The sequence below is a fragment of the Leptonychotes weddellii genome, chromosome 5, assembly GCF_054177405.1.
Source record: "Leptonychotes weddellii isolate Sample4059 chromosome 5, ASM5417740v2, whole genome shotgun sequence".
Lineage (NCBI taxonomy): Eukaryota > Metazoa > Chordata > Mammalia > Carnivora > Phocidae > Leptonychotes > Leptonychotes weddellii.
This window is the reverse complement of record NC_138373.1, coordinates 61,051,008-61,068,899: the sequence shown is the minus strand read 5'-3', so window position 1 is coordinate 61,068,899 and position 17,892 is coordinate 61,051,008. Positions and strand designations below refer to the sequence as shown.

At 35.1% G+C, this 17,892-nt stretch overlaps 1 protein-coding gene across 1 annotated transcript in view; it reads right to left on the bottom strand.

Annotated features, from left to right (window-relative positions):
* ZEB1 (zinc finger E-box binding homeobox 1) overlaps window positions 1-17,892 on the bottom strand; it is a 162,826-nt gene that overhangs the window by 43,717 nt on the left and 101,217 nt on the right. Inside the window, exon 2 of the mRNA XM_081820832.1 lies at window positions 5,544-5,744. Coding sequence (XP_081676958.1) covers window positions 5,544-5,744 — 201 coding nt within the window. The remainder of the gene's footprint in view (window positions 1-5,543; window positions 5,745-17,892) is intronic.

Below are 17,892 nucleotides of genomic sequence, written 5' to 3'. Positions count from 1 at the left end.
ACCACTATATGGATGTACTATAGTTTCCTTATCCTTTCACCTGTTGAAGGACAATGAGTTATTTCCAGTTTTTGGCAATTATGAACAGAGCTTCTTTGTGTTAGTGTACAAGTTTTTGGGTAAACCTAAGTTTTGATTTTCCTAGGAAAAATACCCAGGAGAGGGACTATTGGGTCATATAGTTTATATTTAATTTTATGATAAACTGCCAATCTATTTTCCAGAGTGACATATCACTTAAAATGAGCAATGTACAAGAGTTTCAGTTGTTCCATATCTTCACTACCTCTTTATGGGAATATTTTTGACCATCATTTCAATTTCTTTTTTTTTTTTTTTAAGATTTTATTTCTTTATTTGACAGAGAGAGACACAGCGAGAGAGGGAACACAAGCAGGGGGAGTGGGAGAGGGAGAAGCAGGCTTACCGCGGAGCAGGGAGCCCGACGCGGGGCTCGATCCCAGGACGCTGGGGTCATGACCTGAGCCGAAGGCAGACGCTTAACGACTGAGCCACCCAGGCGCCCCCATCATTTCAATTTCTTTAGAGGTTTTAGAACCATTCATGTTTTCCAATTATTCCCCAGCCAGTTTTGGTTAATAATTTCTAGTATCTTGTTCATACTTTCAAATTTATGGGAATGCAGTTGTTCACAATACTTTCTTTTACCTTGTCAATGTCTGTAGTATCTTGTTATGTCCTCTTTCATTCTTTTTTTTTTAAAGATTTTATTTACTTGTCAAAGAGACAGAAAGAGCACACAATCAGGGGGAGCCACAGGCAGAGGGAGAAGCAGCAGCGAGAGAGGGAACACAAGCAGGGGGAGTGGCAGAGGGAGAAGCAGACTCCCCGCTGAGCAAGGAGCTCGATGTGGGGCTCGATCCCAGAATCCTGGATCATGACTTAAGCCGAAGGCAGACGCTAAACCGCCTGAGCCACCCAAGCATCCCATCCTCTTTCATTCTTGATTTTTGGCTATTTATATATTCTCTCTTTTTTTCTTGGTCAATCTTGTCAATAGTTTTCAAAGAACAGAGTTTTGCCTATGCTGACCTTTTGTACTGTAGGTTTATTTTCAATCTTACATTTTTTTTTTGTTTTTACTTTCAAAATTTTCAGTTTGCTGTTCTTTTTCTAAATTCTTAAAATAGATGGTTAGCCCACTAACTTTTAGCCAGAACCTTTACTAAGATATGTACTTAAGGTTCAAAATTTCCCTCTAAAAACTGCTTTCAATAAATATTCCATATAGTTGAAAAATGTTTTGCGATTACTATGTACATTGCTTATACACCTTAGGCATATTTTCAAATCTACATCCTCTTTGGTTTTGTTTGATTATTCTATCAATGACTAACCGAGGTGTGTTAAATCTTCTATAATGACTAGATTTGTATTTCTCTCCTTGTGGACTGCCTATTTTTCTTTCTATATTTTTGAAGCCTTGTTATTAGGTACAAACACATTTATAATAATATTTTATTAGGGAATTTAATCTTTCATTATTATAAAGTGATCCTATTGTCTATAATAATGCTTTTAAGCCTTAAAGTTGATATTATCTGAAATTAACTTAGTCACATCCACTTTTTAAAGTATTTTCATAGGAAATACTATGTACCTATTGTATCTATTTTTTCCATGTATTTGTAATTTTCTCTGTTCTTACATCTCAGATCCTCTATGAAGGATATCTTTCCTCATGCCTAAAATATATTCTTTAAAATTTGCTTTAGTAACAAGGGTCTACTGATAACAAATTTTTTATTTTCAAACTTGCCTGAAATCATCACCTTATTTCACCTCCTTTCTTAAGAGATATTTTTGCTAAATACAGAAGTCTGTATTGGCAGGCATCTTTTTATTGTCTGGCTTCCATTGTGGTTACTGAAAATTCAGCTGTCAGTCTAACCGCCATTCTCTCAAACCCAATCTCACTTTTCTGATTTACTTTTAAGAGTTTTCTTTTTGTTTTGGTTGTTCTGCAATTTCACAAAAATGTCAGCGGGGGTAGATTTATTTATACTTCTTGAGATTTGTTGGTTTTCTTGAGTCTGTGGTCTGGTGTCCTTCGTCAATTCTGAAAAAATCTCTGCCATTATCTCTTCAAATATTGCTACCTCCCTATTCTCTCTTCTCCTAGAATTAAGACATATATTGAACCTTCTCATTTTCTTCATGTTTCTTATCTTGTTTTTTTGTATTTTTCTATCTCTGTCTTTCTGAGTTGTATTTAGTGTAATTTCCCCTATAGTCCAATCTTTAACTCTTTATTCAATTCTGTTTACTTTGTTATTAAAATCCATCCTTTGAATCTGAATTTCTATTATTCTAATTTTTCATTTTTAGAAGTTCCATTTGGTTCTTCTTAAAATCTGTTGGTTATATTTTATTCTCTCAGAGCAGGTAATTTCAAATCTGTTCATTTTTCTTGAAAAATTACAGTCATTTTATAATCTGTGTCTGATAACTCTACTAATTAAAGTCTTTACAGGTGAGTTTCTGCTTCCTTTTGTTTCTGGTAATTGTCACTCATGTTGCTCTCTTCTTGCTAAGTTATTTGGGAGATTTCTATAGCACTAGGATAAAGGTATGTTCCTCCAAAAGATATGGATTTGCTTCTTCTTGGTGCCTCTGAGTATTAGCAGCAATTCTACTTTAAACTCAGTTATGGCTTGAGACTTATCAGGCCATATAGTAATGTGAATTTAAATTGTAAATCAATCCAAGACAGCTGGTGGTTACTCCTTGGCAGAGACAGTCCTCCATTTCCCCAATCCCTAGCCAAGGCAATTTTGTTTGCTAACTCCTGAGGATGGTAAGGATGGTAGAGAGTTTGCTTTTAGTTCACTATAGTTCATCACATTGTTAAGATGTAATTCATACTAGGGGAGGATCTGCTATTAAGCTTTAGGTGGTCCCAGGCTTTGTTTCTTCTCAGAGGCCTGAAAAACCACATCTTACGTTACTCTGGGTAGGCAAATATCCTTAAGGCCAAAGAGTCTTCTATGCTGGGCTCTGCTTACCTATATGGGCTCCTGTCCTCACTTTGATTTTTATCTATTAATGTCTATTATCTAGTTAGCTCTTTTAAAGCTTTCAAGAAGATTTATTTACTTTTAAATCTAGCATCATTAGTTATTTTCAGTGAGACAGTTCAAATAACTTATCCCAACATATTTTCAGAAACAGAACCTCTTCAATGATTTTTCATCTTTCTTCTTCCTATTTCCCTCATTCTCCTATCTCCCCCTTTTCCAGAAAAATCATTACCTTCTTGTTTCCATATTAACACTTTGGATTAACTATACCAGTGGATCAATTCTGGCCCCAGACAGGAAATATATATGAAAATCCTTGCTCCCAAAAGTTCTGAGCTCAGTATTATAGTTTAACAAGTTAATAGCTCTGTTATTAATGAAGTGTGATAATAAATAAGCAATTTAATTTCTCTGGGTTCTACTTTCTAGAAGCCTGTGAATTGTCAGTCCTTACTTCTGTTACCTTCCATGTAATAACAAACCAAATCTTATATACTCTACCTCCTACATTCCTGTTAAATCTCTCCCTTTTATTCTCATTCCAAGGGCCATTTCTTTAGTCCAAAACTCTCATCATTGCCTGCATTTTCATAGCTTCTTTACTGAAGGTGCTACCTGTCTGTACACTCTCTCCCTCCAAAATTCATTTTCCATATTGCTACCAGACTTATTTCTAAAGTATGTATCAATGATGTTCTCACAGCTTCTAAGGTAAAAGTTCAAATTCCTTGACTTAGCACACAGTGCCCTTCATAGTCTTTTCCTTGTTTACTTCTCTGATCTCATTTTCTGTAAACACCACTTGTTCAAACCTCTATGGCTTCATGTATATTGCTTCTTCTGCTGGAAACACCTTCTTTTACTTCTCCTTTACCTAATCAACCTCTACTGGTCCTTTATAACTTAAGACCCGCACTGTTTCACTCAGAAATTCTTTTAGGACTTTTCTTCCTCTCTCTGATTTGGATTTTCCTGCTTAATGTTTCCACAGAATTCTAAATTTACACCTACATCAAACTGTAATGAATTTGTGACTTATTTATCCTTCTCACTCACTAAACTATAAGCACTTTTAATATAGAGACAGTCTTATTCAAGTTTGCAACTCCATTCCTGCAGAATTTGCTTAATGGACCAATGAACAATGTTATAAAATGAGCGGGGCAGTTACATGATTTTGAAAGTTCTTTGTTAGCTATAAATTTGTCCTATTATAGAAATCTTAACTACTGCTATACTGTGCCTATTATTAGATCCACATTTTATCTAAGCTTCCACATTTTATCTAAGCTTCCACATTTTCGTATCTAGATTCTCTGACCAGCAAACTTGACTCATTTCCCCAGACTGCCTAAACTGAGTTCTGATACCTTATTTAGCCGACTTCCCCAAATCTGAACTCTAGCTGGGGAGCTTTCGTCTTTGACTGACTTTGAATGTGATCACTTGTGCATGCTCCTCTTTGCCTTTGCTGATGCCCCTATTCCTGATCCCCAATCCCTCTAATTCACAATACCTGCTTTCTTCACATTCTTCTGTTTTTACACCACTGTTGTTTAAATCCTGGCAAGACAGGCTAAATAATTTAATTAGTTTTATTAGGAAAAGAAGAGAGGAAGAATTTTCAATCTAGAAGAAAAAACTATAGTCCAATTTCTTCATTTGACAGATGAGGAAGAATTTTAAATATTCAATGTAAGTAAGTAGAGAGACTTTACTAATCCTTCCACTCAACCACGCTTGAGATTAGTAAAAGTAAAAATTTTACTTGAGTGAAAATTCACAGTATTATGAATTATGGGAGAAGGGAGGGAAGAGGAAAGGATGAGGAGGGGGAGGAGGAGGAAGAAGCTTTCAAACAGGGCGCCTGGGTGGCTCAGTTGGTTAAGCGACTGCCTTCGGTTCAGGTCATGGTCCCGGAGTCCTGGGATGGAGTCCCACATCGGGCTCCTGACTCGGCGGGGAGCCTGCTTCTCCCTCTGACCCTCTCCCCTCTCATGCTGTTTCTCTCTCTCTCTCTCTTTCTCAAATAAATAAATAAATAAATAAATAAATAAATAAATAAAATCTTTAAAAAAAAAAAAGAAGCTTTTAAACACTAAAAATACTCCTATGATTTAACTGTTTTGGGGATTTTTGTTGAGTTATGTTATAATTTTACTGTAGCAAAATATAATCTGTAGGTTTCTAAGTAGATTCTTCATTTCTAAAAGTCACAATATAAAATTAAAGGTAGGTTCAGTTATATCAACAGTATATGGAAAGCTTGATTCTGGTTAAAAAAACACTAAAATTCAATATCTTATATGCATTGCACAAATAATCAGAATGACTATTATTCTGTTTCACAATAAACTTTTTGTTTAAGTGGGACACCTTCTATTGATTAATAGACACGTTTACAGATCATTTCAAACTTTTCATCAAATTTATCTTTTCACAGTTAATATATATTTTTTAAAGAATCAAGAGACTAGAATATTATGAAAAAATTAAACTTACCATCATCCTCCCAGCAGCTCTTAGCACTGCCTTCTCTTTCACTGCTCCCCGGTAACACTGTCTGGTCTGTTGGCAGGTCATCTTCTGGCACACCACCTTCACAATCTGCTGCATCTGTAATACTTTCTTCTTCCACAATATGGAGTTTGTCTTCATCATCTGAATCTGAATTTGTTTCTACCACAGTATTATAATTTGTAACTGTAATACAAACAAGAAACAAATAATCAAAACCAACTAGTGTAAAAATCAGTTTTTACACCTCAGTAAAAAGAAATTTTAAAAAGGACTTAGTACGAGTGTTCTATAAATAGTAACTCATTACCTTATAGCAACCTTTTGAAATAGACTACGTATCTACCATCTACTACTCATAACCTTGAAACCAGAAATGGAAACCAGGACATAGGAAGGTAAGTAACTTGTCCAAGATCACATAGCTAAGAAGTAGGAGGGCCATGATTTGAACCCTAGCAGTTGGTTCTATATTCTGTGCTCTTAAGCTACATTAAATATCCTTTCCAGTCATAATGAGTGTATTCTATATGATACTGCTTATGCACAATTAGGGCCTCAAATCTTTAAAGCATTATAATTAAGAAGAGTTCATCTCTCCTAATAAGACAACAAAACCTCATCATATTTACCATAAGAAAGATATTTTCAAGATACAAACTGGGTCCATGCATTTCATATTAATCCCACACTGAATTTAGAAAGAATCTATCAAATCAATTTAGCCAAACATCTACATAAGTAAGGAATGATTTAAGTAATGTTTGTATGTAAGTCTGTAATTTTGGAAAAAATAACTGACATCCAGAAGTTTTCAAATGGGCATCCTTTCCATATTTTTAATGAATTTCAATAAAATTTAACACCAGCATTATGAAGATAAATAAGTGTTTGGAATGACCTCAGTTTGCAGAATCATGAGTAATAGCTGAAAACAAATAATACATATAGTCAATATTTTTTCTTCAGAGTCCTTGTAATAATCACTCTACTGGGATAAATTATTTAGTACCTCATTGGGTATGGTCGCTGGAATACCTCTTCTCAATTATTTGCAAGTTGATCCTTATTTGCTAAGCAAAGATTGAAAGGGAGAAAAAGGAATCTTTGCTTCCTTGAGATAACTAAGCAATAATTACTTTCAGTTATTCTTTCCATTTCTTCCTTAAAATTTCCAACCATTCTCGAAAGAAGGTAATAACCTAAATGTTTATGTGATATGCATATATACCCCCGTCCCATATAAATACACACACACCTGAGAGCAGGAAGAAAGAAATACAATCAGAAGTATGGATGTATATGTCACAGTGAGAATGAATAAGCAAACATCTCCAAAACTGCTTTTAGACCTTAGGAAGACCCCTCTGTTCAAAAGACTACTGGAGTTACCCTTTGGCCCACATTAGAAATCCTTCAGTATCTTGTGTCAGAAGAAAAATATCGTTTTGTTGTGTCATTAATACTTTAGTGTGAATACATTTTTCCAAATCTTTTCCCAAGAGCAAACTATTTTTTAATGTTACTATAAAGGTAATACAGGTTTAGTGCAAAAAAATCAGATAATATAAAACATGTAAAATCAGGGCGCCTGGGTGGCTCAGATGGTTAAGCGTCTGCCTTCGGCTCAGGTCATGGTCCCAGCGTCCTGGGATCGAGTCCCGCATCGGGCTCCCTGCTCCTTGGGAGCCTGCTTCTCCCTCTGCCTCTCTCTCTCTCTCATGAATAAATAAATAAAATCTTTAAAAAAAAAAAAAAACATGTAAAATCAGTAAAAGCCCTCCCAGGAAATATCCTTTCCTTGACTCACTCTTTAAAGATAATAATAACAGCAATTTTAATTTATCTATGCACAAGGTAGGCATGATACTAATCATTTTATATACCTTATCCTATTTAATTATAATGCAGACCTCAACTTATATACATATATATCATACTTAATATCATTTCTCTATATAAATGTATTATACATCTTTAAATACACACATATGGGATTACATTATACTGTTTGCCACCTAGTTTTTTGCCACTTAATAACATATCTTAGAAATTTTTCTCTTTCAGTAAATGTGAAGCTTTCTCATTTTCCTCTCACTGGCTACACATCATTTCATTGTACTGATAGAATATAACCAATAACCTATACTGATAAAATTTATGTTTCCAAGTATTTTTTAAGGATTAACAACAAACTTTCTTATAAGTATATCTTTGGCCACTCCTTAAATACATATGTCAGGTTTACTAGTAGAGATGGAAGTGCTGAGTCAAAGGGAAAACTTATTGAAAGTAGACAGAAATGGAAACATGGGGAATTCCTTGTACTCCAGCCACACACAATGAGCAGAGTAAATTGTGCCATTTTAAGTGTGGATAAAGGGAATGATTCTCAAAGGTTGTTCCATAGCTCTCACCCTGCTTGGACATGTATGGATAGTTGAAATTCCATTTTGTGAAGAGAAGGTTTAGTGATTTCTTCAGTATCTTGACTTGGCCACGGTTTTATATTGGTGCTATTCTTGCCTTTTAATGATGTAATACTGTAGTTCAATTTTATCATTATCAATTTTGTTAGCTATAGGTTGTCTAACCCTACATTTACATTTAGAGTATTTGGGGCTTAAAAAGTACCCAACAGAATTAGTCTTCAAGACATACATGTATTTTGGTTCCAATATTTGCTTGCATGCTTCATAGTTTTCACTAAGTTTCTTCTAAGCTGAGCTGCAGTAGGTTCTTTTTACCCAGAGGTCCTTCACCCTGTTTTTTTCTGCCTGGGTCAGCTGTAGCCCAAAGTACTCTTCAAGAATACCTGTCACTTTCTAGGACTCTGGCCTCCAGTATGAGCTGCCATTGTGGTATGGAAGATTTTAAGTCAAATACCCAAAACCACAAAGATTGCATATATTTTATAGTTATCTTGGGAATTTTCCCAAATCATGTTTTGAATATGCGGCAAAAAACCCACCACATTTTATTGGTCAAGATGGAAAAAAGACCAATAACTATTTTCCAAGTCTTCTTACTTTCTTCTGCTTCACAGTTACTTAGCTGAGAGAAAAAGCAGTGAAAATTGCTTATACTGACTAGTGTAACTTAGAAGAAAGTCAAGCTTCTGTTTCTTGATCTACTCTTTTGTGGCTCTACAGAGCTAATTTAAAAAATAGAGCCCCAGCACAAAAAGCATAAATAATAATACAGTCCCTGATAAATTCTAGTAGCCAGTGAAAATGTCCATTATCTTAACTGTCTGCTCATTTATCTCCATGCCTCTATATTTTTAAACCTTTGGCTAAAAAAAATATAATGAAATTTAGTTTACCTAAAGAGAGATGCATTCTTAACAAACAGGTGATTATCACCTCTTGTTTCTGAGTTTTGATTAAAATAAAGAATTTCAAGAGAACAAAGATAAAGGAAAATAGAAAAGGTAAAGTTTTTAAAATCTTTAAATATAATTTAAAATACACAATATGAATTGAAATTTCTATAGAGAAATGGTAACATTTCAATGCATCTGTTGTCACTAGAATGTGGTTAAGGACACAGTGACTTATTGGTGGTAGTTCTTGTTGGTATTACTTGCTAACATATAATGTCAGATATAACAGTATCCACTGATAAGGTGGTTGTGAGGATCTAATGGTTTAAAAATGTATTGTGCTTAGATCAGTGTGTGGCACACAGTAAAGATCATAGAAGTGTCTGCCATTATTATTATTATTTTATCATCACCATCATCATCCCACTGAATATTTAGAACAATTCCTAAGAGGTAGGTATTGTTATATTTCCCTTTTATATACCAAAAAATAACCCCTCCCCCAAAACTGAAACACAACAAAACAAAACTAGAGTAGCTGAGTAACCTGTTTGAGATTATTTAGCTATTAAGTTATGGAGCTGGACTCAAATCCTTACGTGCCTGATTCCACAGCTCATACACTTTAACTACTTATATATAAAGTCTACTGATTGAAAATTGTTACATTAATGATAAACATTCTTAAACTTGTATTTTTGTGTTTAGCCTATTCTGGGGCTCTGGAATTCCATATTTAACAATATGCTACTAAAACATTTTCAAATGACTAAAAAATTTTAACCATCAGAATCTCATTATAATATAACTGACAGTACACCATAGGGTAATATCATCATTGCAGTCAATAACCTTTGAAAGACTTTCACATAACATGCTATTTTTAGCACTTGATTGCATGTAGTACGTATCAACTGCACTAATTAAACTCCCATGTAAACATCTGTTTCTTAAGTAATGTACAATTATAATAAAGAATTAAATTAGATGAATTTAGTTAAAAAAAGGAGCAACACAATCTCAACTTCAGTCATTAAGATAAGAGCAAGATCATCTAAATGCTTTAGAAATAAGAACCCTGCCAAGCACTGTTTATTATAGCTCTGAATAGCAGGTTAGGCTTCACAGGGGAAGAGAAGGGGGGGAGGGGACATATTTAACCCGCAGGTCTTTGATTCTTATCAGGTGATAACCATGGCATGTGTTGATGTAAGCCACAGGCTAAGGCCACATGTCAACATATTTTCAGGCATAAAAAGGCTTTTTTTTTTTTCCTAGAGGGAGAAGTTCTGCTTATATCATGCCATTATTACATGCTTAGCTATGTCTCACTCATTCCTATCAAACACACACACTCATCTGCATGGTAGAAAAGAAAGATAAAATCTTTCTTAGAAAAAGATGTAAGACTGATCTTACAAAATAACAGACTACTGTACTTCTAACAAATTGCTCCATATCCATCAGACTAACCCAGTGTCATAATTTAAGAAACACCCAGAAAAACATACATTTTGAGTCGTGTTCTCAAGAGCAATGGATTATAGCTTGATTAAGCAATAACGTTAGCACTATGCTGAGAACAACACAATTTAGGTATGAATGTTATGAAATATGAAGATAATATTTGGAGAAACTGAACAAGTATTTCCATTATTCTTTAACATCAGTTGGGACAAAACCATAACAACACCACTTAACATGTTTTTCTTATCCTGAAAAGAGTCCCTGGCACACTGCCTTCCACATAGTAGGTATAGAATTACTTGTTGAATTGGATGTGGGGTCACACTTCTTTTTTTCTGAGTGAAGAGATGAGTCAATATACTTAAGTTTACTGATGATTCAGGAAAATGACAAAACTGTAGTGATAACCAAAGAACAGGTAAATTAGTACACAAAATGAAAAAGAGAGGTCATCTGACAATCCTAAGGGGAGAAAACTTCTGCAAATGATGTTACTCCGGGAAAGAGGAGCTTATGTGTCCATGAAGACTATTCCCAGGCATACTCTAAGTATTTGTTAATCTGGCCTTTGACTTAACTTATAGATAATATTAATATATATGTATTTTACTGTATAATAAATGTTATGACATAACATTCATATTTAATGTAACATGTAAGTAATATAATATGCACTATGTATATTATGTAGTTATAACTTATGTCTTTTAAAAATAGGCATCATAATGATTTTAGAGTGCTCCAAGCACAATGAACATGTTAGGTTTATTTATTTATTTGAGAGAGAGAGAGAGAGAGCACGCATGCATGCCTGTGAACATGGTGGGGGTGGGGAAGAGCAGAGGGAGCAGACTCCCTGCTGAGCATGAGGGTGAGCACCAGAACCTGACACGGAGCTGGATCTCACAACCCACGAGATAATGACCTAAGCCAAAATCACCAGTTGGTCGCTTACCATCCAGGCACCTCTGAACACGTTAGGTTTAAATAAATACTAATAGTTCAGAAAATCTGGGGGAAAGTTTTTTTAATCTCTCTCTAGGTAAAATCTTTTTAAATCTAGGGTGCCTATTAAATTGAATAATCACAGACTGTTTTTACATTTTCAAAATAATTTTAAAAACCTGACTCCAATGAAAGTCAGTGATTTTTTTTTTAAAGATTTTATTTATTTGACAGAGAGAGAGGGAGAGAGAGAGAGAGAGCGTATAAGCAGGGGGAGTGGCAGGCAGAGGGAGAGGGAGAAGCAGGCTCCCCACTGAGCAAGGAGCCTGAGTGGGGCTGGATCCCAGGACCCCAGGATCATCACCTGAGGCAAAGGCAGACACTTAACTGACTGAGCTACCCAGGCGCCCCAGAAGTCAGTGATTCTGACATTTATTTACCCCTGCAAAGGGTTGGTGGTTTTCAATGCCTTCATATACAAGCTAGTCATAGAATGATAACTGATAGGTGAAGGCAGGGGAGAGGGTTGTCATCATGTACAGAATCCTAGTTCTTATTTTCTCCCCTCTCTCATTATATAATCATTACTAAGTATTCTTGGGATTTGTCTCTGGTTGTTCTCTCAGTTCTTATTCTGTCCTCTTTCCCATTCTCCACAGGTCCTCTGTCTATATACCCCAACAAGAGTCACCCCAAATTACCTCTCCTTTCCCTGACTTATCAAGGTTCCCACTCATTCCGAGAGCTAATTTCAGCCAGTATAAGTACAAGTCACAAAGAGACAGATGAAACAGTTAAACAGCAAAGTTCTTTAGCAGATAAACTAAAATCAGTCCCAGGGACAGGTGGTTCCCTTGTGTGTGTGAGGAAAGTATCTAAAGACTAAAATAATTCACATGAAATTATCAGTAAGTAATACTTCCTTCATAGGAAAATATACATTTATAAAAAGGATGCTTTTTCGTCTGCCTTCGGCTCAGGTCATGATCCCAGGGTCCTGGGATCGAGTCCCACATCGGGCTCTCTGCTCTGCGGGAAGCCTGCTTCTCCCTCTCCCACTCCCCCTGCTTGTGTTCCTGCTCTTGCTATGTCTCTCTCTGTCAAAAAATAAATAAATAAATAAAATCTAAAAAAAAAGGATGCTTTTTAATTTATAGGACTGCTACTTGTAGAATACAGGCTGGATAACAAAATCCAAGTGAAGTGTGAAGGCTGAATTAAAAATACAAATGCAGAAATTATTGAGTCAAAAAACAGAGAAGCCTTATAATTTTAAATCAATCCAAAAGCCAGATCTTTGAAGAATCAATAAAATAGATAAATCACTAGCCCACTTAATCCTAGAAAAAATTGAGAGGTACAAGGATTCAATATTAATGCAAACAGAGAAGCAATTATAGCTATAAAGGAATTTAAGAGATTTACTTTAGAAATATTTTCTACAAATCTAAGCAAATAAATTTAAAAATTTGGATGAAATACACTGGGTGTTATACACAAACAATGAATCATGGAACACTGCATCAAAAACTAATGATGTAATGTATGGTGATTAACATAACATACTAAAAAAATTTGGATGAAATAACTTTCTAGGAAAATATTAATGATTATAACTACATTTATTATTTTATAGAATTTATAAAATTATACAAGAGATGGCAAATGTAGACAGACGATAGAATAAATTTAGGAAGACATCAAAGAGCTAACCACCCAAAAATTGCCAGGTGTTTTCCCAGGTGAATTTCTTCAGATCTTCAAAGGACTGATAATTCTGTTGCTTTTTCAAGAGAGGAAAATGTAAAGAGCCTAAATTCTTCCTATGAAGCCAGCTTCCTAACAGTCAACTAAATCTAAGAGCATACTTGTATGCATGTGCACGCACATGCACATACACCCTTATAAACTCAGTCTCACTGATGTAAAAATGTTAAATAAAATATTAAATCCAGTGGTACATTAGAAGTTAAGTAAAGCAAGCATTATTCAACATTAGGAAATATATAAGTCCACCATCTTAACATAGTAAAGGATAAACAATATGACTTCTACAGACCATGAAAGGCATTTGATAAAATTCTCTATTCCTTGCTGATACTTTTTCATAAAAATAAAACAAGTCAGTATTATGATAAATGATTATGTATCAGAGGCATTTCTAAGATAAAGATGTTTACAAAAGGAAAAAGCACAAATAGTGGAAAAGAGAAAGCAAAATTATTATTTGCAAGGGATATGTTGATGTTTTTGGAAAAATCAAGAAAAATTACTGCAAAAAACTACTAGCAATTAGAAATTTGGTAAATGACTAATTACAAATTTAATAGAAAAAATCAGTAGCTTTCCAATAAACAATAACATGCTAAAAACATAACAGAAGAAAAACTCAATCTCTATCAACTCTATCAAAAGATAACCCATGAAGGCCAAAAAAAAAAAAAAAACCCAAAAACCAAAAACCAAACAAAAAACAAGGACCTATATAAAGAAGATTTTAGCATTCTCTTGAGGGTTATAAAAATTCAAAGGGATACATGCACCCTGCTGTTTATAGCAGCATTATCTACAATAGCCAAATTATAGAAATAGTCCAAGTGTCCATCGACTGATGAATGGATAAAGAAGATGTGTGTGTGTATACACACACACACACACACACACACACACAAACAAACAATGGAGTATTACTTGGCCATAAAAAAGGATGAAATCTTGTCATTGGCAATGATGTGGATGGAGCTAGAGAGTATTATGCTAAGTGACATAAGTCAGTCAGAGAAAGACAAATACCGTATGATTTCACTCATATGTGGGATTTAAGAAACAAAACAAACAAGCAAAGGGGAAAAAAAGAGGCAAACCAAGAAACAAACTCTTAATTATAGAGAACAATGTGATGGTTACCAGAGGGGCAGGGGTAGGAGGATGGGTGAAATAGGTGATGGCAATCCAGGACTGCACTTGCTGTGATGAGCACCAGGTGTTATATGGAAGTGTTGAATCACTATATTGTACACCTGAAACTAATATTACACTGTGTGTTAACTAACTGGAATTGAAATAAAAACAAAAAGAAGATCTGAATAAATGAAAAGACATACCTTGTATTTGGATAGAATGATTTCATATTATAAAGATGTCAATTCTACCTAAAATTATGTATAAATTCAATACAATTCTGATCCAAATGTTAGCATGATATTTTAGATTCTAAATCTAAGTGATTTAGGCCAAATGATTCTAACATTTACAAGGAGAGGTAGGAACACAATCTCTGGAATGAACCTGTCTGACTCAAACCACAGCTTCACCACTGACTATCCATGTCACCTTGGGCATGTTTCTTAATCTTCTCATGCCTCAGTTTCTTCATTTCTAAGGTGGGGATAACGTCCCTAATAGGACTGTCACAGTGATAAAAATAATTATATATGCAAAAAACTTAATATAGTACTGCACGTAAGTGCTCAATACACATTGTTAGTATTATTACTTTCTAGAAAAAGAAACACAAAAATATTCAAGAAAATTCAGAGAAAGATAGTAATTGTGGTGGTAGGAGAACAAGGACTAGCCATACCAGACAAAAAATGTATCTTGAAGCTATAGAAATGGAAACAGACTTGTACTAGTACAGGGATAGGCAGAAAATTAATGGACTTAAATAGAATCCAGAAATAGATACCTCAGACTTATGGTAGTCTTATTACTAATCAGATTCCACCTCACAATTTTAACCAAAATGAAATTTACATGAATTGGAGATTTTAATTACAGAAAAAGGAATCATAAAAGTAATAGAAGAAAATACAGGCAAATCCTTTTACAGTCTTGGAATAAGAAGGGCTATTATAAGCATAATACAAAACCCATGACTGTACATAGAAAAAATTTCAAGTCAAAAGGCAAACGACAAACTGTAAAAAATATCTGCAATACATGTTACCAAAGACTGACTTTTTTTATTATACAGAGAATTCTTAAATATTCATGGGGAAAAAAAAGGAACCACCCAGTAAGAATATGCAAAGAAAATTCACACACACAAATATGAATGGACAATAAACATGTAATAAAATGTTCAACCTCACTAATTAAAGAAATACCTACTTTAATCCAATATCATTACAGTCACTCTTTGCATACACTCTTAACTCTCCTGCCTTTCTCTCATTTAAAAACCCTATTCTGGCTCAACTCTTATTTTGATTAAGTCTACAGAATCCCAAATTCTATACCTCAGGCCCTTTTACTGCAAAGCTTCTTGAGAAAGTTACCTACACTTGTCTCCAATTTGTTTTTTCCTATTCTCTCTTAAACCCACTCTGGTCACAAAACTGTTCTTGTCATGATTATGAAGGACCTTTACATTGTTAAAGGCAATGACAATGATCAATCCTCATTTTATCTGACCTACTAGCAGCATTTGACAGAAAATCTCTCCTTCTCAAACTAATCTCTTCTCTCTTTTTTAAAAAATTTTATTGTTATGTTAATCACCATACATCATTAGTTTTTGATGTAGTGTTCCATGATTCATTGTTTGCGTATAACACCCATTGCTCCATTCAGTACATGCTCTCTTTAATACCCATCACCAGGCTAACCCATCCCCCAACCCCCTCCCCTCTAGAACCCTCAGTTTGTTTCTCAGAGTCCATAGTCTCTTATGGTTCGTCTCCCTCTCCGATTTCCCCCCCTTACTTTTATCCTTCCTACTATCTTCTTCTTTTTTTTTTAACATATAATGTATTATTTGTTTCAGAGGTACAGGTCTGTGATTCAACATCTTAGACAATTCACAGCGCTCACCATAGCACATACACTCCCCAATGTCTATCACCCAGCCACCCCATCCCTCCCACCGCCACCACTCTAGCAACCCTCAGTTTGTTTCCTGAGATTAAGAATTCCTTATATCAGTGAGATCATATGATACATGTCTTTCTCTGACTAATCTCTTCTCTTGACTTCCTTGATTTCCTTAACTCACTGCTGCCTTTCCATTTCTTTCCTCCACCTCCTGGACTTCAATCTGTCTCATGGCTCTAAATACCATTTGAGGACTCCCTGCTTTATATCCCAGTCCAAACTCCTCTGCACTCCAAACCCAACTGCCTACTTGACATCTCCACTTGGAGGTCTAAGCAAACATGCCACATCCAAAACCCAAGTCTTGATCCTCTCAGTATTCTCCATTTCAGTCAATGGCATTTCTACTCTTCCATTTGCTCAGGATAAAACTCTCTTGGTGTCAGTTTTGACTCCTTTCCCCATCCCCACCTCCCTCCCCTCATAACCCCCTTACCACTAACTACCCCCCCCGCTCAACTTCCCTGTTCTAAGCCACCATCTCTCAGCTAGAGTGTTGCTACTGGCTCCCATCAGGTCTCCTTGCCTCCACTTTTGCCTTCCTATACAGTGCTATCAACACAGCAGCCAACACAATCCTTCTAGAGCATTAAAAAAACTCTGTTATTCCTCTACTCAAACCATCTAATCGCATCCCACCTCACTGTGATCCAAACGCTCTTCATGAGCTGGCTCCCATTCATCCATTATCTCTCATCTTCTACGTTATACTTGCACACTTCATTCCACATACACTGGCCTCTTGCCTCAAAGCTTATGTACTTCTTTTTTTTTATTTTTATTTTTTTAAAGATTTTATTTATTTATTTGAGAGAGAGAATGAGAGAGAGAGAGCATGAGGGGAGGGGAGGGTCAGAGGGAGAAGCAGACCCCCCGCTGAGCAGGGAGCCCGATGTGGGACTCGATTCCGGGACTCCAGGATCATGACCTGAGCCGAAGGCAGTTGCTTAACCAACTGAGCCACCCAGGCGCCCCAAAGCTTATGTACTTCTTGCTGCTCCACTTGGAATGTTCTTGGAGCATGCTCAATTTTACCTGCTTAGTGAGGTCTTCTATGTGCACTCCATTTAAATTTATAGACCTCCTTCAAACAAGAGCATACCCCACTCTCTCCTGTAATTTATTTCTTCTTAAAATACGTATCACCAACTGCCATAATATTTTATTATTTTTTATTGTCTCCTTTCACTAGAATGTAAGTCCATGCAGCCAGAATTATTTTTGTTTTGTTTTGTTTACTGGCTGTGTCCCCTGCATGTATAACACTGTCCATTAAGTATTAACTGCTCAATAAATGTTTAATAAATTGGCAAAAAAAATTCTCCATAACACAGGGTACATGCAACAGTTAAGGAAATGAATACACATTTACATGCTGTTGTGTTAATTTGTTGTTTATCAAAACAAATTTTTATTTTTAATTAATTTTTATCAAAATATAAAATGTTTTACCTGTTCACCCAGAAATTTCTTGGCATTCACCCTACAAATTAACTTACACATGTGTGCAAATGTAGATACATAGGTTTATCTGCAAACTTGTCATATTATAGAGAAATGTGACAATAAATAATTCAATGCTAAATTAAGAGTGATGTAGAAAATAAATACCAGAGGATTCTCTACCCCACTGTATCTAATCTTTTTTATGCCCTGCTAATGTTCCAAAGAAATAAAATTTTAAATACTTTTTTTTATTTGAAATATGTTGTTGGAAAATTA